This window comes from Culex quinquefasciatus, chromosome 3, assembly GCF_015732765.1.
Source record: "Culex quinquefasciatus strain JHB chromosome 3, VPISU_Cqui_1.0_pri_paternal, whole genome shotgun sequence".
Taxonomy (NCBI): domain Eukaryota; kingdom Metazoa; phylum Arthropoda; class Insecta; order Diptera; family Culicidae; genus Culex; species Culex quinquefasciatus.
In genome coordinates this window covers 180,615,528-180,642,456 of record NC_051863.1, presented here as the reverse complement: position 1 = coordinate 180,642,456, position 26,929 = coordinate 180,615,528, and the positions used below count along the sequence as shown (strand labels likewise).

General features: G+C 33.4%; 2 protein-coding genes across 3 annotated transcripts in view; both read left to right on the top strand.

The window, feature by feature from the left end:
• Window positions 1-1,053: 1,053 nt before the first annotated feature.
• LOC6054018 (tryptophan 5-hydroxylase 1) lies at window positions 1,054-7,071 on the top strand. 2 transcript variants are annotated; one of them, XM_038265799.1, is made up of 9 exons: window positions 1,054-1,360; window positions 4,923-5,247; window positions 5,311-5,476; window positions 5,542-5,592; window positions 5,722-6,003; window positions 6,066-6,192; window positions 6,253-6,485; window positions 6,543-6,759; window positions 6,817-7,071. In XM_038265799.1, the coding sequence occupies exons 1-9, from the start codon at window positions 1,253-1,255 to the stop codon at window positions 6,883-6,885; spliced, it is 1,578 nt and encodes a 525-aa protein (XP_038121727.1). In that variant the 5' UTR covers window positions 1,054-1,252; the 3' UTR covers window positions 6,886-7,071. The 2 variants fall into 2 exon arrangements, with proteins under 2 accessions (XP_038121727.1, XP_038121726.1); XM_038265798.1 differs by having other exon boundaries at window positions 4,896-5,247.
• A 4,789-nt stretch (window positions 7,072-11,860) lies between these two features.
• LOC6044061 (protein bric-a-brac 1) overlaps window positions 11,861-26,929 on the top strand; it is a 96,641-nt gene continuing 81,572 nt past the window's right edge. The window contains exon 1 of the mRNA XM_038261612.1: window positions 11,861-12,108. The gene's annotated coding sequence lies outside the window, so the exon portion shown is untranslated. The remainder of the gene's footprint in view (window positions 12,109-26,929) is intronic.

Below are 26,929 nucleotides of genomic sequence, written 5' to 3'. Positions count from 1 at the left end.
TTTAGTTTTAGTTTTTAGTTTTTAGTTTTTAGTTTTTAGTTTTTAGTTTTTAGTTTTTAGTTTTTAGTTTTTAGTTTTTAGTTTTTAGTTTTTAGTTTTTAGTTTTTAGTTTTTAGTTTTTAGTTTTTAGTTTTTAGTTTTTAGTTTTTAGTTTTTAGTTTTTAGTTTTTAGTTTTTAGTTTTTAGTTTTTAGTTTTTAGTTTTTAGTTTTTAGTTTTTAGTTTTTAGTTTTTAGTTTTTAGTTTTTAGTTTTTAGTTTTTAGTTTTTAGTTTTTAGTTTTTAGTTTTTAGTTTTTAGTTTTTAGTTTTTAGTTTTTAGTTTTTAGTTTTAGTTTTTAGTTTTTAGTTTTTAGTTTTTAGTTTTTAGTTTTTAGTTTTTAGTTTTTAGTTTTTAGTTTTTAGTTTTTAGTTTTTAGTTTTTAGTTTTTAGTTTTTAGTTTTTAGTTTTTAGTTTTTAGTTTTTAGTTTTTAGTTTTTAGTTTTTAGTTTTTAGTTTTTAGTTTTTAGTTTTTAGTTTTTAGTTTTTAGTTTTTAGTTTTTAGTTTTTAGTTTTTAGTTTTTAGTTTTTAGTTTTTAGTTTTTAGTTTTTAGTTTTTAGTTTTTAGTTTTTAGTTTTTAGTTTTTAGTTTTTAGTTTTTAGTTTTTAGTTTTTAGTTTTTAGTTTTTAGTTTTTAGTTTTTAGTTTTTAGTTTTTAGTTTTTAGTTTTTAGTTTTTAGTTTTTAGTTTTTAGTTTTTAGTTTTTAGTTTTTAGTTTTTAGTTTTTAGTTTTTAGTTTTTAGTTTTTAGTTTTTAGTTTTTAGTTTTTAGTTTTTAGTTTTTAGTTTTTAGTTTTTAAGTTTTAGAGTTTATTTTGACCGAATTTCCCAAACCTTTCCCAAAGTTTCCCATCCCAAAAAGTGAATATGGGTCGCGTTCGTCGGTGGGATGTGCCGATGAGTAGAACCAAACCGAGAAAAGGATACATAGCGGCAGCATCATCTCCTTAAGTAAGTGCTGACGACCCAGAAAACCGGAAAGGTATAAAAGGCCGGAAAATTCTACCCGCACGCAACAGTTGATTCGCACTTGTTGCTGGCGTCGGTTCGCCGATCGGTTCTCGTGCCCAGAAGCCAAAAATCGGGTTGGTTGCTTGCTACTTTGTGGTGACTGCTGTTGTGCGAGGGAAGAGATTTAAAGTGAAGTGGCTGCTGGAGTGGATATTTGTGACGGGGAAATTTTAAATTTTCCAAAAATAAGTGAACAACAAAAGTGATGAGTGGGTCTGGCAAAGGATTACTCGGATTATGGCTGTACCACAGCGGGGAGCAGGAGTGGACCGTCAAGGAGGGAAGTCCGCTGCACAAACGGAAGGAGTTTGCCGTAAATATCTATGGTTAAACACTCTTGATGTGCATTGTTTGCTGCTACAATTGTTAAGTGTGTTTACGACTTGAAATAATGAAAAACATCTTAAAATTTCATAACAAAAAATTTAGGGTAATACATAGTGAAATAAAAATACCCAAGTTATTTGGAACTTTATTTCAATCTCTCATTATTATTAAAATTTGATAAAAAAAGAGGATTTTTGGAATTTTCAAATGAAATTACATACTGTGGTTATTGAAAAAATAAAAGCCTTTCATTCAAGAATTTAACAAAGCATTTGTTTCAAGTGTTTATTTTTTCATAAATAAATCATGATTATAAACCGCGTTAAATGTATTGCCAGTAGAAATTAAAATTTATCGTTCAAAATTCATTGAATTATATTTTTCAGTTCAAAGTTCTTCAACTTTCTCATAATGCATCGTGTCTGTCGCGCAAATGCCAATTTTTAAATATTTTTGGTAAAGATATTATATTTCTGAACAATGTTTCTCAAAGGTTTATCAGTTGCAGTATTATTATGATTTATTAATTTTGAATCTGGATCTGAATTTTTGTATTGGTTATTTTTTCCATGTTAAAAAATAGGTTCGTTGAAGTTAACAGCTACATGTCTAGATTTTTTTTTCAAAGAACTTAACAGCCATCAACACCTTCGACTTTAGACTGATGAAAACAATTTTTTTTATCAAGTTAAAAAAATATCATTTAATTACCTGGATTTAAAAAATTTCAAATAACGGCGTTTAAAATAAATAGTAAAGTTTTTTTTCTAAAATAAGGTATAAAATCTCGTGTAAGTTTTAAAAAGATGCAAAATCTTTTGTTAATGAAGACGTTTCTATACATTTGTGCTAGTGTTTGAAGACTCTTAAAGCTAATGAAATGCCATATTTTTGAAAAAAAAAATCCCCGAAAGTTTTTTCTTTTAATATTCTTAGCTTTTCATCAAACGTAATGCTATTTAGTAGCGAGTTGTTTGTTTGATTAACTTCAAGTTTTGTGTGACTATTCTAATCGATCTCGATTCGAAGGAATCCTGTTACTGTTTACAAAATATCGTAGCTTTGCGCTGTTCTGTTTGATGATGATAACTTAAACAATGAAATTGATTAAAATATCATTATTTTGTGAAATTTTGTACAAATGTTAAGTTGTTGATAAAATGTGAACTAAAAAATTTCCGGGTTTATTCAAATTTCCCGATAGCTAATTTTGCTTGAAACTTGGTATGTTATTTTAAAGATTTGATCGGTTGAAATTGAAAAAAAAAATATTCACATTTGCCTATTTGTTTTAATTTCCATCAAAAATTAATTTCAAAAGGATTTTCTTTGTACGATTATATTTGTTGCAGTTTTTTTTCGATATGGCTGATGTTAAACTTTTTTTTAAGTTTTGTTTCTCCCCGTTTCAAAAAGAGCCCGAAAAATCAGGGAGAAAAAAACTTTGGAAAATATTTGCACCGGCCTAAGAGCTGAATTTAAAAAGAAGCGTATTTTTTATCATCGAAATTTAAGATGTAAGGATACTAAAAAATACATTTTGCAATTCCGTCGTGAAACTACTTACGAACGACGAAATAGCCTACTTTTCTGTACCAAAAATAACAGAATCGAATAGCAACACTATTCAAAAAAAATACTAAAAGTTCTACTTTTCAGCACTGAAATGGGTGCTGAAAAGTGGAAATTTTCAGCACTTGTTTTGAAAAGTAATACTTTTCATTATTTGTATTATTCAAACGATTTATTGACAAGATACATGAACATTTGACTTATAATTTTAGTCATTGGGTGTTTTTCTGAAATGCAAAAAATGTTATTTTTTTCATTTATCTTTTGAACCTCGTTGGATAAATGTACTACTCATGCTAAAAAACTTCTTTTTGCAAGTTGCTGCATAAACTACAATTAAAGCGCCAGAGTTAAGGATGGTGCTAAATTTGGTAACAGGAAAATATTTTTTTTAAAAGATGGTTTTGCAAATATTTCAAATTAAATATAGTGTTATTGAGCAAATAAAAGGACACTGAGAAAGCCCCATTTTAAAAACATGAAAAAGCTGAATTTGAGCAATGAATTGTCCGTTCAACAATGTTGAAAATTTGTATTAGAAAATTACTCAGCTTTTCAAATACAGTATGTAAAAAAAGTATTTACACCCCTTGGGCACTATACACATTTTGTGATGAAAAATGTAAACAATTAAAATTATGACAGAAACCTAGTACTACGTTTTGTTCAGAAACTCATGCCGAGCATTTTTTACAAAAAGCTCATGAAAAGATGATTCTGTAAAAAGTTATATAACAAATACTATTACAAAAATAAAAAAGGTGCCAAAAAAGTTTGTACACCTTTCGAAAAACTAACATAAATAATGTTAATTGTTGACAAATCACCATAAATCCAGGCTCCCAACTCGAAATAGGCATCCTTGACTTATAATACTTATAATAAAACTGAATATAAAGTTTACTAATTACTAAGTATAAAAGTTTATATAACTCTGAAAATTCTATATAAAACTTATCTAAACTTATTTTTGCAAACTTTCAAATTAACAAAATGTCAATGTATTACCATAGAAATGATAAATAAACATTTTGAAGTGGGTATAACACCGTTTTAGGGGTCTTTGTATCGATAGAATAGATTTTTCGTTGGAATTTCGTACCAACCCGGAATTACGTCGTCGGAAAATCCGCCGGCATTCGAACCGGTCCACAATTCACAAGTCAACCTATGTGGAATCACCCATACATCTAGGTTTTCTATAAAACCCACGTTTTTAAATACCTTAGCAAAAACGTTGTTATGGTTTCGTTTGAGCAACCTGCCAAAAATGTATGGAATTTCGTAATTTTTGTTCTCGTGGATCAAACTTACTTTTTGCCCAGGTATTGATGAAACAACAAAATGTGCATAGTGCCCAAGGGGTGTAAATACGTTTTTTACATACTGTATGTTATTTGATTTTGCATTCCTTTTTTTAAATTTACAATTTCTTGCAAAAAAACATATTCTTCAAAAAAAAATGTGAATTTGTATAAAGATTTGCATTGAAAATTCTGATGATGCAATATGGTTTCATTTGACATAGGAAATTAATGAAAAAAGTTTCATCAACATAATAAAAATTGATTTGTTGAAACGTAGACTCTGTCTCACTTTTCCAAAACATAAATCATTCTTGCAATAAAATTTTACTTACCCTGATTTTGACTTAAAATAAAGAAAATGGAAATCAAAAACAAAGCCGAGAATGACACAGATTTTTTTTTAACATTGGCAAATTTATTTAAAACAAATTAAATCAAAATTTGATTTTTGCTTTCTCTATTTTTAGAAGATCAATTTTGTTCTAAAATAGATTTCTGACAAATTTTTGATCAAATCTTATGTTGCATGATTCAATTTTATTTTGCATGATTTAGAATTCTTATTATTTTGTTTTACGTTGTTTTTTTTTTTAATGTAGAATGCTTCAAATGCTTATAAACCACAATTTTTCTCGTGATTAGTCTGTAAAAAATCCGAAATCCCTTCAGGGCAAATCGGCCGACTGCAGCAACGGCAACGACCACCGCGGTGACAAAACGTCCATCATTTTCACTCTGAAGAACCAGGTCGGTGGACTGGCCCGCGCTCTCCAGGTCTTCCAGGAGCTGGGCATCAACGTGCTGCACGTGGAGTTGAACAAGAGCGGTGAACTGTGCGAGGAAGCGGACGTGCTGGTGGACATCGAGTGCGATGCCAACAAGCTGGAGCAGGTTCTGCGGATGTTGAAACGGGAGGTCCAGTCCGTAAGCTATGCCGCCCCGATGGAGAGCGATGGGCCCCCGCAGACGCCCCTGTCCGCGTGTGGAAGTTTTGGTAATTTTTGGGAGGGTTTGGGATGGTTTGGTGAATGAATTAAGGTTTGATTTAATTGTTTAGATTTTGGTGAGATGCACTGGTTCCCGAGGAAGATTTCCGATCTGGATCGGGCCCAGAACGTTCTGATGTACGGCAGTGAGCTGGATGCCGACCACCCGGGGTTCAAAGATCCGGTTTATCGCAAAAGAAGAGAGCAATTTGCAGCGATAGCTAACTCGTACAAGCAGTAGGTGTCTTCGAGGTTCAGCAGCTGATGAAAGGATTCAATTAAACTTTATTCAACTCTTGCAGTGGCAATCCCATCCCGAGGGTTCAGTACACACCGGAAGAGATCAAGACGTGGTAAATTGAATTTCGTCTTCCCGAACCGATATTGAGAAGGCAATCTCAATCTTTGCCCTAACGAGAGCATATTCAAAACAAGCTAATTCAATTTCGTGTGGCATCTTCGTGCGCTTTCTTCACTTTCAGGGGAACGGTTTTTCGTGAACTGCACAAGCTCTATCTGTTGCATGCCGTCCCGGAGTACATGGAAAACTGGCCCGAGTTGGTCAAGTACTGCGGTTACCGTGAAGATAACCTGCCCCAACTGCAAGACATCAACGTATTCCTAAAGCGCAAAACCGGGTTCCAGATCCGTCCAGTGGCCGGTTATCTCTCGCCCCGCGACTTCCTGTCCGGCCTAGCATTCCGGGTGTTCCACTGCACCCAGTACATCCGGCACTCGTCGGACCCGTTCTACACTCCGGAACCGTAAATTAAAATTTCAAATTATAATTCCTTCGTGGTTACAATTTGAAATTTTGTATTTCCAGCGATTGCTGTCACGAGCTGCTTGGGCACATGCCACTGCTGGCCAATCAGAGTTTTGCCCAATTTTCCCAGGAGATTGGACTGGCATCGCTTGGAGCAACCGACGAGGACATCGATAAGCTGGCCACGGTGAGGATATTCCATTTGTAACAACAACAAAAAAAACTCAATTAAACTTCACCATTCCAGCTATACTTCTTCACGGTCGAGTTTGGGCTGTGCCGTCAGGAGGATGGATCGTTCAAGGTATTCGGTGCCGGACTGCTTTCCTCTGTGGCCGAACTTAACCACGCCATCACCGCCACGGATAAGATCAAACGGTTCGATCCGGAGGTCACCTGCAGCGAGGAGTGCATCATTACGGCTTATCAGAACGCCTACTACTACACGGATTCCTTCGAAGAGGCCAAAGAGAAGATGAGGTTATCTTAGTTGGGGTGTTCTCTGCAAATTTCCTACAAGACCAATGTCCCTTCCAGATCCTTTGCCGAGAACATCCAGCGACCGTTCGGAGTGCGGTACAATCCGTACACGCAAACGGTGGAGGTGCTGAGTAACGCCAAGAAGATAACGGCCCTGGTCAGCGAGCTGCGCGGTGATTTGAGCATTGTGTCCACGGCACTGAAGAAGATCTCCGCCATGGACGAAAATCTCGACGTGGAATCGATCGAGAAGTTGCTCTCGAGCAGTTTGCATGTAATTCGTTGATCTCTGAGATTTAACTGAATTGAACTAATTATGTTCTACTTCTAGGTGGCAGAAAAAAGTCCCAACTCGGAGAGCTCCGACTCCACGGACAAGGCAACCACGCCGAACCAGTGAATGTTGTGAATTTTGAAAACTATTTATGCAAATACAAAGAAAAATACTAATGCTATTTATGTGTCAGAATGGCAGCTCTTCGATGTGAACCAGAATCAAATTATGAAAAAAACAACAAATGTTTAACAATAAAGTATATCCTCTGAGTGTAGTAGCAGCAAATTTGCAGAAAATGCAAAATTTAAATTGTTGCCTTCATGATTTTTTTGCAGATAGAGAAAATGTTCTTTCACCATGCAAGTATGGGGAATCTCTTTAAAAAAATTGTAGGCAATTGAAATTTCATATTTATTCGTTTTGATTGAATTTATATTGACATTATTATTGTAAATTTTTAATTTTGCACAAAAGAGTTTTCTTAATGAAAGACCGCCAGACCGTAAAAAATTTACAATAATAATGTCAATATAAATTCAATCAAAACGAATAAATATGGAATTTCAATTGCCTTATCAGTTCTTTCAAATGGGTTGAATCAAGACTATAGTTTGTATAGGGACATTGGTTTTTAGAGCACTTTAAAATACTGTCTTTAAACATGAATATAACAGCTGTACAATTCACCCCATGTGTCCTTTCAAGTAACTCGTATTGGTTTTTTGACTTCCTCACGTTACTGAGGAAAGGCTATAAAATCACTCGAAAAATGAATTTCTCAATTAGACCTCCTAGACCCACCTTCATGTATACCTATCGACTCACCTATCGAACCTATCGAATCAAATTCTGAGCAAATGTGTGTGTGTGGTGAGATGTTGATCAAAAAATTGTCACTCGATTATCTCAACATTGGCAGAACCGATTTTGTCCGTTTTGGCGTCATTTGATCCGTCTTGGGGTCCCATAAGTCGCTATTAAAAATTATGCAGTTTAGTTAAGTACTTCAAAAGTTATGCTAAAAAACGATTTTAACAAAAATCCGGAAGATTGTAAAAAGGGTGGTTTTTGTAAGACATTTTCAGAAAGGTATTTAAGAGACCTTTCCAACGCATCCAAGACATTGAAGATCTGACAACCCTATCAAAAGTTATAAGCACTGCAGAGTTATTTAAGCAGTTTTTGGAGGCCGGATCTCAGATATTTTGATGAAAATGTTGTCCGGATCTCTCATGCGACCTATCGTAGTATGGGTATTCAAAAGACCTTTCTAACATGTCCAAAACATTGAAGATCTGACAACCCTATCAAAAGTTATAAGCACTTAAGTGTTATTTACGCACTATTTGCATTTAGGATAGCACCCTTTAAATGCGAGGAAAGCGGCAACCACCTAAGGGTGGAATAAGTAACGTTTTTTTTCTAAAATATTAAAATGATGGATTTGTAGTGAATTTTATTTTTCCTCCGCATTTCAGGATTGTTTGAAATATGTAGAAATCCATTTAAAAAATGTCTAAAATAATATTTGCTATATAAACTAGATTCATGGTAGTTCTATAATGTTTATCCTGAAAAGTTAATAAATATTATAATTTTAAAAATTTTAATTTTCATCCAATTACAATACAATCCAATACACATAATTAAAATAAAATTGATCATATTATTTCGAATAACAACTTATCTACATATTTTGCCTTCCTCACTGAGGTAAGGCTATAATCCTGCTCTAAAAATGAACTTTCTATTAAAAGCTCCTAGACCCACCTTCATGAATACATATCTACTCAGAATCGAAAACTGAACAAATGTCTGTGTGTGTGTATGTGTGTGTGTATGTATGTATGTGACCAAAATTCTCACTGAGTTTTCTCAGCACTGGCTGAACCGATTTTGATCGAACCAGTTGCATTCGACTTGGTTTAGGGTCCCATACATCGCTATTGAATTGTTTGAAGTTTCGATAAGTAGTTCAAAAGTTATGCATAAAAATGTGTTGTCACAAACACCCGGATCTCAATTATATGCATGTAAACGATGTCCGGATCCATCATCCGACCCATCGTTGATTAGGTAATTGAAAGGCCTTTCCAATGAGTCCAAGACATTGAAAATCTGGCAACCCTGTCTTGAGTTATGACCACTTAAGTGATATTTATGTACTTTTTTGAAGCCGGATCTCACTTAAATGTATGTAAACGATGTCCGGATCCATCATCCGACACATCGTTGGTAAGGTAATTGAAAGGCCTTTCCAATGAGTACAAAACATTGAAGATCTGGCAACCCTGTCTCGAATTATGACCACTTAAGTGATATTTATGTACTTTTTTGAAACCGGATCTCACTTAAATGTATGTAAACAATGTCCGGATCCATCATCCGACCCATCGTTGGTTAGGTAATTGAAAGGCCTTTCCAATGAGTACAAAACATTGAAGATCTGGCAACCCTGTCTCGAATTATGACCACTTAAGTGATATTGATGTACTTTTTTGAAACCGGATCTCACTTAAATGTATGTAAACAATGTCCGGATCCATCATCCGACCCATCGTTGGTTAGGTAATTGAAAGGCTTTTCCAAAGAGTCCAAAACATTGAAGATCTGGCAACCCTGTCTCGAGTTGGTAAGGTAATTGAAAGGCCTTTCCAATGAGTCCAAAACATTGAAGATCTGACAACCCTGCCTCGAGTTATGACCACTTAAGTGATATTTATGTACTTTTTTGAAACCGGATCTCACTTAAATGTATGTAAACTATGTCCGGATCCATCATTCGACCCATCGTTGGTTAGGTAATTGAAAGGCTTTTCCAAAGAGTCCAAAACATTGAAGATCTGGCAACCCTGTCTCGAGTTATGACCACATAAGTTATACATTGTGTTCTTTTTTTCTGGATCTAAAAAAAATGATGAAACCACTCATATACCCATTATTGGTAAAAAGTGAGGAAGGCATCAACCACATAGGTGGATTAAGTTAGTTTTTAACAGTAAAAAAGCTGAATCAAATTAATAAATTTGCATTTTTATATTTTTTTATAAAATGTTTTTGAACTTTGGAAAAAATAGACTTTTCTAATAAGAATGAGGCTACTGTATTTTTTATGTTTTTGTTTCCCTCTTCTATTCAAAATTTTGCAAAAAAAAAAACTGTAGAATATTTGATTTCATATTTTTAGCCTGCAAAATATCTGTAATAATGTATAAAGGATATTCTGATATTTTTTGCTTTCTCTTTGTTATGCTCTTTTTCCAGATCCTCGATATCAACCAGAGCCGATGGGCAAAACACTTTCAACAAAATTTTGGTTTACGATTTTGCTTCGTTGTGTGATAAATATTTTGCTTTTATTTTTTGTTAAGTTAATTCGTTTATTGCAGGTGTTTAAGATTCAAGTACTCGGTTGAAAAATTAAATTTAAAGCCAAATTTCAAGCTTCAATGAAACATAAAACATAATAAATGGTGTTATAAGTTTTTACTCATATTCATTTGCCATTGTATTTTGAATTAATTTTGATTGGAATTTCACTACGTCAACAAAAATTCAAGCTTGTTTTAAATTTGATAATAATGGATAATAGGATTCTTCATAATGTATTCTGTTATTTAAAAAAGTGTCCAATTATGGAGTTTTTTGGAAAAGGTCCAATAAACCAAATTTATCAGTTTTTGATTTTTGGGTGTTTTTGAAAGCGCAGCAAAAACTGAAAATATGGTTTTTTGGACCATATCAAAAAAAAAAAAAAACTCCAGAATTCTTGTGTATAACTGTAAACCAAAATTTATTATTTTATTGATGGTTCCCTTCTTCTTTTTTCCATCAGTACCGAATCAAATTCCATGTAGTAAAATCCTCGGCATTTACAATAAAAAAAATCCATTTTTGAATATTTTTTGAAAAAATAATGATTCAAAAAGTTTATTTTGTCATTGAACGATAGGTAATTTTCTAAAATTCATGATTTTGAACATTTGATTAAAATTTTAGTTTATGTTTTAGAAAAAAATAGCAATTTTTCAATACTTTTGTATCTAAATGCCTGTCAGTAAAACTAACAAATTGATGCCTCTGTGCTCTTATGTACTAAGCTTCTTAGGATTTCCTTTAAGGTACAGTAAATAGCTTTAAAGTACCATTTAACAGAAAAAGAAAACTGACTAATTTTTTTGGAAAAGGAACCTCAAAAATTTTATTGAAAAAATCATAAATATTTGATAAACACAACAGATACAAATTTCAGTGTGTTTACCATGTTTTTTTTATTACTCAAGATTTGGAGAATTAATCAAGCAAAATAATGTAAATGGCTCAAAAAACTAAAGTACTTACAAACAGTACACATTTATGGCGTGAACAGAAAAGACAGATGTCTTAAGTTCTTGGAATAAATAAATAAATAAATAAATAAATAAATAAATATATTGCTTATGTCAGATCATGTCGTTTGTTGACACTTTTGTCTTAGTTACATGTGTCTTGTTCTATTAGAAATATAAATATTAGTTTATTACATAGCTCTTTTTCATCTACAGCCCACAGTTGGGTTTAAGCGTTGCGACGCCACCAGTTTTAATTTCGCTTGCAACGTGTTTTAGTTGCAGGCTTGCGGGAGAAGAGAAGAAACAAACACAGCCTCACAGCTCGTCACCGTCCGTCGTCGTCGCCGTTTGCCGGACACAAACATGCTCAGAAGTTCAGAAGAAGGAAATGAAGCAAGTCGAGACGGAGAAGTCTTGGGGCGACGACAAAGAACAACACGACGGCGACGCGGCACCACGACGACCAACAACCGGCGGATTTTATAGGCGGTCCAAGAGGGGAAGGTGCAAACCTGTGAACATAAATTTTTGACTAGACATTTTCAATCAATCTTCTAGAACAGTTTCTTAACACGTGGTAGTTTTTTCTGATAAAAGAACAAGCATGTCTAAAAATATCAATTGATACCGTTACCACCTAACCATCTTGACACCGACGACGGTGACGACAGCGCGCCGACGACCCACGACCACGACGACGATGGCAACGTTCTGAGGAGCATCAAGAGAGACAGAGAGGAAAAAAAGAGCAAACAACGCACTGTGGCAGGCGGCGTTTGACGTTGACTCGAGATGCCAGTGTGATAGTGTGCGCGTCGCGAATAGTAGGCGAGTGATGTCAACAGGTGTTTTGGCGTCGTTCGTTCTGGAATTTTGACAGTTTTGAGCGTGCATTCCTGGTGAAATTGCGTGCAAAAGTGGTTATTTTCGTGCGTGACAGTGTGGGCTGCTGTTTTGGAGCGGAGAAGAGCTGAACCGGGGTGGAGAACGTCGGCAAAACATTGAAATTAAGCCGGTAAGTTGTTCTAATTTGAATTTTTATGCGAATGCGCTAATGTCAGTTTGAATTATGCAGATGACTTTCCTCTCGGAGTGGTTAACGTATCAAGTTTGCAATTTATTAAATTCTACCGCATTAAAATGTAAATCAAACTAGTTTTATAGAGTTCAATAATACGCCGATTCTACTGACAAGGCACGACAAGATTCCTTCCAAACATTTATGCTTCTTCCCTCTCGCACACATTAAAACAATTCTGGGTGCAACATATACATATGTAGCGCAACTTAAGGGGGCAGATGCAACGCAACATTTTGGGTCGACCCGAAATAACTTCCTAATTGTTAAACAAAATTTTAATATTTAATTTTCGGAGTTTTTTTTTTTTTTTTTTTGAAAAGGTCCAATAAACAAAATTTTTAGGTTTTGATTTTAGGGTGTTTTTTAATAGCTTTGACTTAAGGCGGTTTCAAAAACACCCAAAAAGCAAAAAAACTGGAAATTTTCTTTATTGGACCTTTTCTAAAAAAAACTTCAGATTTTTTCAAGATAAGTGTTCTATAATGATTTAAAAATCTAATTGATAAAGTTAAGACAAAATTTAAAATATTTTTTTTTGCAAATTTAACGAATTCAATCATTAATTATTACGACAATTCTCCTTGAGTTCTGCACCCAAAGTTAAAGAACGAGGGGAGAGTCCTTACGAAAAGAAACGTGACGAAAGTGCTATTTTGCGAGAGTATAGTCCTCTCGCGTGTTCATTCGTTCATTGAAACAGTTCATCCTATTGAGTGGCTTATAAGGACAAATGACCGCCACTTAGTCACCGAACCATGGTGGCCCATACGGCAAAGACCCGGTTCAATATGCCGAAGGTCTTGGGTTCGAGTCTCGGTATCGGTACTTTTTTTTTGATAGATGAACTTTTTTTGAAGATGAACCCATGAGTAAAGTACTCTCGGTAGTTTCGAGATTTATCCTCTCAGTCCGCACACAGTACCATTTTACTACCGAATCGTGTTCTTTATCCTCTCGTATGCCGATGTCCAGTTCTGGGTGTATATTCTAGGTATTTTGCCTTCTTTTCTTACTAAGTAATGCAAAACCCTAATTACTAAATTAGGAAAGGAGGCTTAATTCCTAGAGTATTGTAATTTTGTACTTTCTTTATTTAAGAGTACTATTTTTTTTTTGCTTGAAATTCAGATCTGAAGTTTTTTTTGTAAAGGTCCAATACACCAAATTTTCAGTTATTGTTTTTTGGGTGTTTTTTCTAATATCCCCGACTCAAGGCACTATCAAAACTGGAGTTTTTTTTTAAAGGTCCAATAACCCAAATTTTTAGTTTTTGCTTTTTGGGTGTTTTTTAATACTCCTGACTCAAGGCGGTTTCAAAAACACCCAAAAAGCAAAAACTGTATATTTGGTTTATTGGACCTTTAAAAAAAACAAAAACTTCAGAGATAACCGGTAGATAGATTTACAAATCTTTTGTTTTTAACTGTTCTTAAATCCAATGGTAATCATTTTCTTTGGACAGATTGCATACAAAATTGAGACAAAAAATTGTCTCCACATTTTTAAACATTGAAAATTGTTTGCAACTGCCTTGTTTGTTCAATTTGTTTTACAATTTATAAGACAATTTTGAGACTTGCAATTCATATAACTTTACGTGGATCAACTCGGATCTTATTGCACCCTTCGACAAAGTTGCAGAGGATTGAATTTCCTACAAGAATCTCACACTAAGACAAGTTTTGAAGAGATGTTTTTCCCCAAACATTTTTGCGATTTTCCTTCTATAAACTTCAACGATCAATAGCGACCCCTAAATCTTAACCGAATTGGCTCAAAATTGGCACAGTTACTTAGTTTTGCCAAAAGAATTTAAATCGCATGAGATTTTTTTTAAATTGTAAATTATTCTGGTCACCCTAAAAATTACTCTTACCTTTAAAAATCAAGAATTTTTTTTGAAAAGGTCCTACAAGCTATTGTGTTTCATATGTTTATGGGAGCTATTCTAGAAATACAGAAGTTTGCAGCAACCGAGAGAACCTTGCATTTTGCTAGTGTTTGCAAATTTCAGCGTAGTTTGTGGTTGCCCCACCATGCTACATTTTCTGTTGTATGCAATGTGTCACACAATGTTGCACACAAGTTAGAAGTTTTTTACCTTGAGTTGAATTTTATTTACAGTTTTGTTAACAAATAATTATCTTTTAAATAGAAGTACAGAAAAAAGCAATGCTATTTTTACTAAATTTTTTAAACATAAACAGTGGCAACGACTTAACGTCTAAAAAATAAGATTTTAACAAATTATTGTAAATTGTTTGAACCCAAGTTGTCTGAAGCAGAGGGGTGAGGCTTTTTAAATTAAAATTTTATTTTCATTTTTTTTAAAACCAATTGCAATTTTTTGCTATAATGTTTAAGAAATATAAACAAAAGCTATTGTTTATTTATTGAATTAATAATGCTAAAAAAAAGCAATTTTATGATTTTAAAATTCGGAACAAGTATTATTTGCTTTAAATTTTCTTATTAAAATAGCAAAATAAATAAAAAATGTGAACCTTTTTGCTATCAAAAAGCTGACACAAGTGACAGAGCAAATCAAAACCCTTTTTTGGTGCAATTTCCTGTCATATTTTCATCAAAAAGCCTGTCACCCTCTCATCATAAAAGCTCAGCTCAGCAAATCAAACCCAATTCAAGTCGGCAGCGTAGCGCAAGAAAACGAACCAATTATCACAAATACAAAAGAATGTGTCACGCCCTCGCCCTGACGAAGCGACTCGAACCAACGAGCGACGACGGTGGAAAATGCAGTTTTCCCAGGGCTTTCCCCCCCTTGAAACGTGAAAAGAGGAACCTAGGCCAATCAAATATAGCATTGCTGAAATGGGAACGTCACAGGATCCTTTTTTTGGTATTTTTTTCCAAAATTGTGGGTCTATTTTTTGGACCGCGCCATGGTCGTGATGGGCACTTTAGAACCGTGCCCGTGACGCGTACGAAAAATGAAAGATTCTCGTCAAACAACATCCGCTTCCTTTTCAAATAAGTGTCATCGGGGTTTAATGGGGTTGTTAAGGTTGTTGGATGGTTAGTTATAAACAAAATTCTTTTTTATTTTATTTGTTATTTCAATGACTTTGTTAAATGAGTTTCTGTACTTGAATTTATTTCCATTTTACACTTTACTTTTACATTTTACATTTTACATTTTACATTTTACATTTTACATTTTACATTTTACATTTTACATTTTACATTTTACATTTTACATTTTACATTTTACATTTTACATTTTACATTTTACATTTTACATTTTACATTTTACATTTTACATTTTACATTTTACATTTACATTTTACATTTTACATTTTACATTTACATTTACATTTTACATTTTACATTTACATTTTACATTTTACATTTACATTTTACATTTACATTTTACATTTTACATTTACATTTTACATTTTACATTTTACATTTACATTTACATTTACATTTTACATTTTACATTTACATTTACATTTTACATTTTACATTTTACATTTTACATTTTACATTTACATTTTACATTTTACATTTACATTTTACATTTTACATTTACATTTTACATTTTACATTTTACATTTTACATTTACATTTTACATTTTACATTTACATTTACATTTTACATTTACATTTTACATTTTACATTTACATTTTACATTTACATTTACATTTACACATTTACATTTTACATTTTACATTTACATTTTACATTTACATTTACATTTTACATTTACATTTACATTTTACATTTTACATTTTACATTTTACATTTACATTTTACATTTTACATTTTACATTTACATTTTACATTTTACATTTTACATTTACATTTACATTTTACATTTTACATTTACATTTACATTTTACATTTTACATTTTACATTTTACATTTACATTTTACATTTACATTTTACATTTTACATTTACATTTACATTTACATTTTACATTTTACATTTTACATTTACATTTTACATTTACATTTTACATTTTACATTTTACATTTTACATTTTACATTTTACATTTTACATTTTACATTTTACATTTTACATTTTACATTTTACATTTTACATTTTACATTTTACATTTTACATTTTACATTTTACATTTTACATTTTACACTTCTTTGAGCTTTTGCTTTTTGAAAAACAACTCTTATCAAAGAATAATTGGTTATTTTAGACATTTCAGTAAAGGGGCGTTCTGTATTCCGCAAAACAGATAAAAAGAAAATTAACATAACAGAAGAGTTTTTTGGAAATCAAATTCAGATAACAGAAAGTGTTTTTTTTTTCTTCAGTTTAGTCTCATCCATACGTAAACCTTTCCCTAGACACCAAATTAATAAAAATAAATATTAAACATAAATAAATTTTTTGATTGTCGCATACCATTTTTGTATGGAATTTTTTTTAAATATGTATGGAAAATTACATGCATAAATTGATAGCTTCTTTAGGCATATGGAAGACACTATTAAAATTTCAAAACACGGTTTTTTTTTCAAATGTTATAAATATTAAGGGTTCCCCTATGTCGCAAGATTCGAAAAGTGGTCGGTCCAATATTACTGGATATTGACTTCAATTTATTTAAAATTTATAAATAATGAAAATATGCTACGAATTTCTCACAACGCATCAAAAAAGATGTGGAACATACAATTGAATTGATGTTTAGTTAAAATATTTTTTCTTTTCTGACCGTCCAATTAAGTTACCCCATTATTCAAATCTCAGCGGAGGTGTCCGATACCGTTGCTGCTGCTGCTGCTCAAGTGTGCAGTATGCGTTTTTCATCGTCGTCGCCGCCGTCATGCGATTGCATGTTTTTGATGTGATGCAAAAGAGACGTATTGTTCCTGCGCCTCGGCTTGCGTCATGCCACGTGTGAAAGCCCCTTTTCCTCTCCTCCAATCTTCCTCCAAAACTCCGGGAGCGATATGTTGATGGTAACACATGTGTCACCTTGCAGAAAATTCTTCTTTTGTCCCTGATGGTGGCACACACACACACACGGCGGTGCTTGTTGAACACTTTCGCGACGACGTCAGGCCAAGTGTTGTTGTTGTTGCTATGCCTGTGTTGTTGAGAACCAAAAGTCACCGAAAACGGCACCAACGATGACGTCCATCGACTCCGGTCGGAGAGACCGGTTTTGGGGACATGAACGCACACAGGGAAACAGTTTTCCGGGGCCATTTTTCGGGAAACGAGATGACGGGTACTTAGCAAAGCTATCCATCCATCTCCCCAGACGCAGATCTCATCACCAGGAATGCGGCGCTGCGAGCGGACATGTGGACACCACGACCCGGGACAGCAGGACCCGGGGAATGGTCTCAGCGCGCCCCACGAAACAAGTGGCCGAGCTTGAGCTTGAGAAGGGGAATTACTGGATTTGATTTTTGAAAATGACAATTGGCATTTTTCGTAAAATGTTGGAATTTTAGAAACCTAGTTAAAGAATAGTTTCAAGCCTGATTTTTTTTTTTTAATTTGGATGGAATCTCGTCTATAATTTCTATTGGTTTAAAGAGTTGTAAGTAGTAGTCAAATGTTAAAACTTTTGATTCGTGCTTCGAATTAAATTTAAAATGCAATTTAAATCTATATGTTCATGAAGAGGTTTGAAACATTTTAGGCAAAATTCAGAGTTTTTAACAATCTTACCTAAAATGTATATGTATTTTGTGGAAAAGCTTAAATTCTTAGTTAACTCAATGAAAACATTGTTTTTTTTTCTTTAAATTTAAATTTTGCAGAAAAACCTTAGTAATGATACATTTGACAAATAAATAAATTTAGAACTCTTTAAACCTAATTTTTTTTTCAAATGGTTTTTATTTACGTTCAAAGCATTACAACATACAGGAAAATTTCAGCTAGCAAATTTTCAAATAATTACCAAAAATCTTCTCAAACAACATTTTAGAATTCCATCTTAACTGTCTAATATGTTCCTGAAATTTCGCTACTGTTCCACTCTTCAAATTGCTCAAATTAAAACGCATTGCCTCTGCCACTAACCACGGGTATGAATCTTCAAGCAATTTCAATATGGCGACTTGTATCAGAAGAAAGTGAGGCATTTTCACTAGTTCTCACTGTTCTGTGTTCTGCGTGCACGTCCGCAAATATCGACCACACACATACTAACACAAAGCGCCACCAAGAGGCAAAAGGTAGTTACGAATATTTTTGGCACTTTGGTTAAAAAATATGCGGTTTTGCAAAAACAAATAACAAAACCAACTTTTAAGTGTAGTTCGACTATCAAACTTGTAATTCGTTGCTAATTTGTTGGGAATTTTTTTTTTAAATAAATAGTTTTATTGCAGCACCCCTTTTGGGCGGACAATTCTGTTGTCACCTTTTGGTTCCTTGGATTTGCCATGGATAATTTCACAGTGTAATAAACAGGGCAGTTACCACCACGCGGCGCCACCGTTTTGATTGGGAAAATGATACAGGTTTTTCAGACGAGTTTCAATTCCGTGCACTAACCATAAACAAGCCTTGTGTCTTTGCGATGTTACAATACTCATTTCTAAGATGTCTTCTGGATCTTCTAAATTTAACTTCAAACGTTTCGAAACTACTTCTACTACCCACTTCCATACTAGCTTTGACTGACTACAATATTTAATTCTATGTTCTGTTGAATCCACAGTTTTGCAAACTTCACAAAGGTTGTCGCTTACACCTTTTATCTTCAGCCTGAACATTTTGGATCTGTTTGGGATTATGTTGTTGTACACCAAAAAAAGCGTTTCTTTGGCATAAGAACTAATAAAGTTCTTACTGATATTTTCCCAAATGTGCTCCCACAAAAGCTCCGGGTTTTCACACTCTACTTTAGGTACAATTTTCTTTTTTTGAAGCAAATATTCATAAATGATTTTGCAACTATTCAAATAGACTAAATTTAATATATCCGTCGCGAGGTTCAGCCATTCTCGTGCATTTCTTGTGAGTGTTTTACTATGAGACTGTGCTAACATAAAACGATCTGCGGTGTCCGGTTTGTTTAAATCCGCGAAAATTATATTTTTAATAAATAGCGCTTGCATTTTTGTTTCGGGATCCACAAGAGAAAGACCTCCCTTCTCAATAGGAAGATACAACTGGTCACGATTAACTTTAAAAATAGAATTCCAAATAAACCACCCACAACTTTTTTTCAGTTCTGCTATATGCTTATTCGTTGGCAGTGCGTGGCCGAATGGTTACGCTGTCCGCTTTGTAAGCGGATGATTCTGGGTTCGATTCCCATCTGCTGCAACCTTCCATCGGATGAGGAAGTAAAATGTCGGTCCCGGCCTTGGTTGTTAGGCCGTTAAGTCATTCCAGGTGTAGGAGTTGTCTCCATGCCATAAGTACAAACAGCACACCAAACCAAGCCTACTCCGGTGGAATCGCTGGCGGCGGTTGGACTCGCAATCCAAAGGTCGTCAGTTCAAACACTGGGGTGGAAGGTTCCTTGGAGTAAAAAGAGGTTTGGGTGTTCTCCCCATTCAAGCCTTCGGACTCCTAGGTTCGAGCAGAAACTTGCAATAGAGACCACAAAAGACCCGGGGGTCGTTAATGTGGATGGTTTGATTGATTTTTTTGATATGCTTATTCGTTGGGGGGAAAACCTGAGCCAAATACCAAATTAGGTTTAAACAAGAACAACTATGAATGGGCATTTAAAATAATAATGCTTAACGCAACATTTGTTTAAACCTTGTGTGACCAACCCCAGTACAGGTATAATATAACAATCTTTAAACAAACATCACCAGTTGAACAAGATGTCAAAATACATCAAAATCCTATCAACCAACTCGTGAAGATCACCTGCAACAGGTAACCAGGCAAAGCTACAAAAAAAAAACAAATTTTTAAATAAAAAAAAATCTAAATTAGCTCTCCGAGTTATAGTTGATTCGAAAAGTTCATTAAATTTTCCATTAAATAATTTGTCCTTCTATGTTTTCAGTTAAAATATGGTTTTTTAAACGGTTGCCATTTCCCGTTACAACAACCATATTTTAACTTTTTTTTTCGATGAAAAATGCGTTTAGGATTTTGGGTGCGCAACAGGGTTACAAGAAAAATTGAAAATTTAGGAAAATCTTGACAGAATAAAATGAGGACCTGTGCAAATTTTGAGCCAATTCGGTTCAGGTTTAAGGTGGTAGATGATGTCTTTCACTTTTGGGGCAATGACTGTCAAAGATGGTTCTGAATTCAGGGTCCAAAAATAGTAAATTGAAATGAAATAATTATCACTATAAGTAAAATGCTTTTACACACATTGAGCAATTCTCTACGAAAAAGGTCTTTTTTCTTCAATTTTAATTTTTGTAATTTTTAATCTGGCTGAAACATTTTTGGTACCTTCGGTATGCTCAAAGAAGCCATTTTGTACCGTTAGTTTGTCCATATAATTTTCCAAACAAATTTGGCAGCTGTCTATACAAAAACGATGTGTGAAAATTAAAAAAAAATATCTTTTGAAGGAATTTTTTGATCGATTTGGTGTCTTCGGCAAAGTTGTAGGCATGGATACGGACTACACTGATACAAGGTAAAAAAATTTTTGGTGATTTTTTATTTAACTTTTTGTCACTAAAACTTGATTTGCAAAAAAAAAACACTATATTTTTTTATATGTTTTAGAGGACATCAAATGCCAACTTTTCAGAAATTTCCAGAATGGGCAAAAAATCTTTGACCGAGTTATGCATTTTTTAATCAATACTGTTTTTTTTTTCTTCAAAAAATCGAATTATTGGTCGCAAAAATTTGTCCACTTCATTTTTCGATGTAAAATGAAATTTGCAATCAAAAAGAACTAAAATGAAATTTTGATAAAGTGCACCGTTTTCAAGTTGAATACATTTTAAGGTAACTTTTTGAAAAAAGTCGCAGTTTTTCATTTTTTTTTTTAAATTAGTGCGTATGCTTGCCCATTTTTGGAAAAAAAACTATTTTTGAAAAGCTGAGAAAATTATCTATATTTTGCTTCTTAGAACTTTATTGATACGGCCCTTAGTTGCTGAGATATTGCCATGCAAAGGTTTAAAAACATGAAAATTGATGTTTTCGAAGTCTCACCCAAACAACCCACAATTTTCTAATGTCGATATCTCAGCAACTAATGGTCTGATTTTCAATGTTAAAATATGAAACATTCGTGAAATTTTGCAATCTTTTCGAAAAAAAAACATTTTCAATTTTGTAAATCAAGACTTACATATCAAAAGAGCGTAATATTGTATGTTTGACCCCTTTGAAATGCTAGTCTTGGTTTAAAAAATTTGAAAATATTTTTTTCGAAGAGATCGGAAAATTTCACGAACGTTTCATATTTTAAGATTGAAAATCGGACCATTAGTTGCTGAGATATCGACATTAGAAAATGGTGTGTTGTTTGGGTGGGCCTTAGAAAACATCAATTTTCCTGTTTTTAAACTTTTGCATGGCAATATTTCAGCAAATAAGTTCGTATCAACAAAGTTCAAAAGTGAAAAATATTGAAAGTTTTCTCAGCTTTTCATAAATATTTTATTCAAAAGTGGGCAAACATGTGCACTTATTTAAAAAAATGAAAAACTTCGACTATTTAAAAAAAAATCACATAAAAATGGATTTAACTTGAAATCGGTGCTCTTTATCAAAAATTCACTGAAGTACTTTTTGATTGCAAATTTGATTTTACATCAAAAATAAAGTTGAAAAAATGTTGCGACCAATTTTTCGATTTTTTGAAAAAAATCAGTATTGATTAAAAAATTCATAACTCGCTCAAAGATTTTTGCACAACCTGGAAATTTCTGAAAAGTTGGCATTTGATGTCCTCTAAAACATATCAAAAAATTAAAAAAAAATAATGTTTTTTGCAAATCAAGTTTCAGTGACAAAAAGTTAAATAAAAAATCACCAAAATTTTTTTACCGTGTATCATTTTTTTCCAGTGTAGTCCATATCCATACCTACAACTTTGCTGAAGACAACAAATTGATCAAAAAATTCCTTTCAACGATACAGATTTTTGAATTTTCATACATCATTTTTGTATAGCCAGCTGTATGGAATTTGTATGGAAAATTATATGGACAAACTAATGATGCTAAATGGCTTCTTTGGGCATACCGAAGGCACCCTAAAAGTTTCAGTCGGATTAAAAAATACAAAAAAAAAACGAATTACCGAAATCTGAGAGAACTGCTCAACTATAAAGTCGTCAACTTTTCATAAAAGTTTTTGATTTAATTTTTTTACAAAATTGGTAAAAAATTTCCCACAGTTCTAGTTAAATTCATTATATGAAATATGTATAATAATGCCATGATTTGAGGTGTTATTGTATATAAGACCTGCTCGATACTCGATTACAAATATTTTTGTAATTTTTTTGGGGTTGTTTTAATTTAACTTCACATTTCAGATTTTCATGATTTCTTATAACAAAAACAGATTTTTAACCGGACTTGTTGTACAGTGGACTCTCTGGCTGTCGATCTTCTCGATATCAATATTGCTCCAGCTGTCAATATTTTTTTCAGTCCCTTCAAAAAGATTGCTTTGATTTTCCGTTCTATAATTTGATAACTCCCGCTCTCGACGGTCCCTTCAATATCGACAACGATAGAGTCCACTGTACTTCTGATTATTTGCCCATTTTTGTTTACATTGAACCCTATAATTTTGCTAGTGTTTAACTAAATTTGATAGGCATACATTCCACCTAAACACCTGAAAAGTATAGTTAAATGTACTGTACTTAACAATACCAGCTGTTCACTTTCTCCTTTCCATGCCACCCATTCAAAAGTCACATTCCAGCAGCCATAAGATTAATTAAACTGCATATTTAATGTGGACCAGTCCCATAAAAAAAAATCTCCGCAAAATTCGCCTGATTGTTTCCTTCTCTCACTCACCATTCATTCACGCTGTGAACCCGACAAAAAATCCCTCGAAATCAGATAAAAAGCGGAAATCACACGCCAATCGGCTTAATACATTATAATATTAACGGTGATTCAATAGCATTTTATTGGTGACATAAACTGCTGTAAATGACTGTTCGGCGTGTTTCCCCACCCGCACCGCGGAGGCAGGCATCGCGGGGACAAAAACAGGCCCGAAAAAAATACGGGGCAAAAAAAAGCCCCCGACAGAGATTGACCATGCAACCGCATAAACCGATGTTTGGATGCACCGAGGGAATTCGAAATTGGGCTCTCACCCTCGCTCGCGAATGCAAAAATGCACTCACACAAAAAAAATTGCAGCACGGGGTTCCAATTGATTGCAATGTAAAATTTGGAGGACACTCCCGCGGCCAGTCAAAAATCACGGGACATGCGGACGGTGGGACCATCGGGATTGTCCGAACATGGTGTTGAGTAGGTGTTATTTTTGATAGCTGGTCCAACACCCATCGTGGGCTCCTGGTCCGGCTGCGCGCTGGTTGTGGAATTGGCCACCGAAAAACTGGTCGATCGGACCAGCAGCCTGACCAGCAGAGAGGGCCACTACTTCATTGTACTGATTCCGGTGGATGTCCTCCAGATTGTATAAGGGGTGCAGCTGTTAGCTTTAGTGAGTTTGGACTGAATTGATTTCCAACCAAATTTTCAAAAATCTTTTTTTCATTAAGTGCACCGTTTTCAAGTTTCAAGCATATAAAGGTAAAATTTTCGATTTTTTTTTAAATTTTGCAATTTAAAAATACTTTACGAAGGAAAAGCACCCCTGCAAAAAAATTTATCAAAATGGTGAGGAAATTTCCTACAGGTCCTTTTTTTTTGATTTTGTTGTTGGACTACAGGTAGCTGAGGTACAGCTTCTTAAAGTTAACATTAAAATAGTAGTTTATGCAACAAGCTGCAAAAAAGATTTTTTCAGCACGAGTCGTACATTTATCCAACGAGATTTACCGACTTGGATAAATACGACGAGTGCTGAAAAAATCAACATTTGCAACATTTTTTGCGATTCCAAAAAACGCTTCTTGAATGGAATTTCATGTCAAACATCTAGGGGAAATATGCCCTTTCTAATCAAACACCTATTATCGTCATATTGTGAGTTTGAAGCTCAATTAAAGCTCCAAAAATACTATTTAGGCTATACACTTACCAGCAACAGCACCGCCTCGAGTAAGCAAGCAAATTTAAGCCATTTACGGGCTAAAAAGATCAAATTTAATGCACTTTTGATCATAATTTCTATTTTGCAAGACCATTTCTCATCATTTTGTTGGCACACACATCCACACGCAAGATGAGAGCTTAACTGCTTAACGAAAGTCGCCATCAATATCTTTTCACTAGCGCTAACGTTTTCAAAGCGCTTAAGATATGAAATTGCTTTCAACTACCGGCAACAAGTTCTTTTGACCATAAGTTAGTCACTCACTTGAAAAATAATCCCGAAACATGTAAATAATTAGCATGTGCCATAAAAAAAAACAAACGCACCAAGTCTTTTGACGTTTGACCTCTGACGACCCATTCCAATCGAAGGCTGAAGAAAACCGAGCGAGAAGCGAAGGCAAATAAAGAACAAAGGGTGGCCACCAACACCACCAGCAGCGCCTGTTGGAGTGAACCAGTGATGCCAGGAAACTTTCGCTACAAACGCTACTTTTCGTGAGTGTTCGCTTGAAATTTCATCACAATTGGCAGCACTAAGCAGACCCAAAGAGCGCTGGAAGAAAAAAGAAATAAGAAATAGGAAAATGGGCGTGGCCCAATGCATTATCGATTGATTAGAATTCCCTTTTGAAATATTTTTTTCAAATGCTTTTAAAAGGAATAGAATAGCTTGTAGTAAAAGTGGAAATAAACAGAAATGTTCTCAAAAGCTCTACTCTGGCTCTACTTTGGTGTATTTTGTTTTAGTAAATTTCCAGATTATCCAGCATCAATCAAACACGACCGCTTATTAGGCTTAAAATGGGTATATTTCCCCTAGGTGTTTAATAAATTCACCGCTCAAAACAATAAAATATTGAAAAATCTTACTTTTCGATACTAGTGTTGAAAAGCTCAACTAGAACTTTTCAGCACTGGTATTGATAGGTATGAATTTTCCATTCTGTTTTTTTGGGAAGGAAAAAGTAGGCCGTTTCGTTTCTCAGAAGGACAGGAAAAGTTGACAAAGTGGAGTTGCAAAATAGTAGTTTATGCAACAAGTTGCAAAAAGATGATTTTTTCAGCACGAGTCGTACATTTATCCAACGAGGTTCACCGAGTTGGATAAATACGACGGGTGCTGAAACAATCAAGTTTTGCAACGAGTTTCATACAACATTTTTTGCAATTTCGAAAAACACCCATTGAGTGAAATTTTAAGTCGAATTTTCATGTATTTTGTCAATAAATCGTTTAAATCAATAAAATGTTGAAAAATGTTACTTTTCGAAACAAGTGCTGAAAAGTTCAACTTTTCAGCACCCATTTGAGTGCTGAAAAGTAGAACTTTTCAGCATTTATTTTGAAAAGTGTTGCTATTCGATTCTGTTATTTTTGGTACAGAAAAGTATGCTATTTCATCGTTCAAGAATGACAGAAAAAGTAACTAGTTTCACGACGGAATTGCAAAAAATATATTTTTATCGAAAAGATCTGAAAATTTATCAAACATTTAATTAAAAAAACGAACAAAAAGTTTCCGAGCTATCGTGAGTTGCCTGCCTTATTTGATGACACTAAGAAAAACATACTTTTAACAAAATTTTAACTTCGAGAGAAAACCAGCAGTGCGACCAACAAAGTCAAAAATGGAAAACTGTACGATATTTCTCAAGATATTTCTTCAACCTTATGAACATGTTTGTTGTGGAGTAATTTTCCTCCATAAAGTATTAACTTAGTAACATTTTTCGAAAAATTCCACCATTTTATGATTATTTCTAAATGGTTCTCTAAGATTTCGCATGCATTTCCTATATCAAACGAAATCATTTTGCATCATTTGTTAATCTGTAAAGTCTCCATACAATTTTGAGGCTGGTTATACAAAATGGGTATGAATATGTTTGAAATTCTGTATCTAGAGATGGGATTTTTTATATCGATTTGGTGTCTTCGGCAAAGTTGTAGATTTTTTAGAACTTTTCAGAAAAAAACATTTTTATTAAGTCTTTTGAAAATACGCTATAGTGTATACCAGCACCGGTTTATGAGATATGCATTTTTGAAAAAAAAAAGATTTTTTGAAATTATCGAAAATCTGGTCCAAATTTAAAGAAAATTATTTTTTTTTTAAACGAATTTGCAATTGAATGCTACTATATTAATTTGTTCAAAATGTTGACTTTTCGATGTAAAATTCATTTTTTTTTTGGTTTTTTGGGTTTGAAAATTATTGTTGAAAAAAAGCACCTCTGAAAAACATATTTTTGAAAAGCTTAGAAGCTTTCATATATTTTTTTTCTAAATCATTGAAAATCGGGCAATAATTTTCTAAAATACAGCTGAAAAATGAATTCGAATACATGAAAATTATTTTTTCTATGTGTCAATTAGAATTGTAATTTTCAACTGACGATATCTCCGATTTTCAATGTGAAAAATTTGAACCTTTGTTAAATTTTCTGATCTTTTCAATTGCATTTCAATAAAAATATTGTTCTAATTTGGTCTAAATTTTCAAATTGGTAAAATTATCAATTTTTAGGAATGGTTAGGAATGGTTTTGAAATATAAAAAAATACATTGAATATCGGATCAGTTGATAATTAGAGCCTTACGAGTT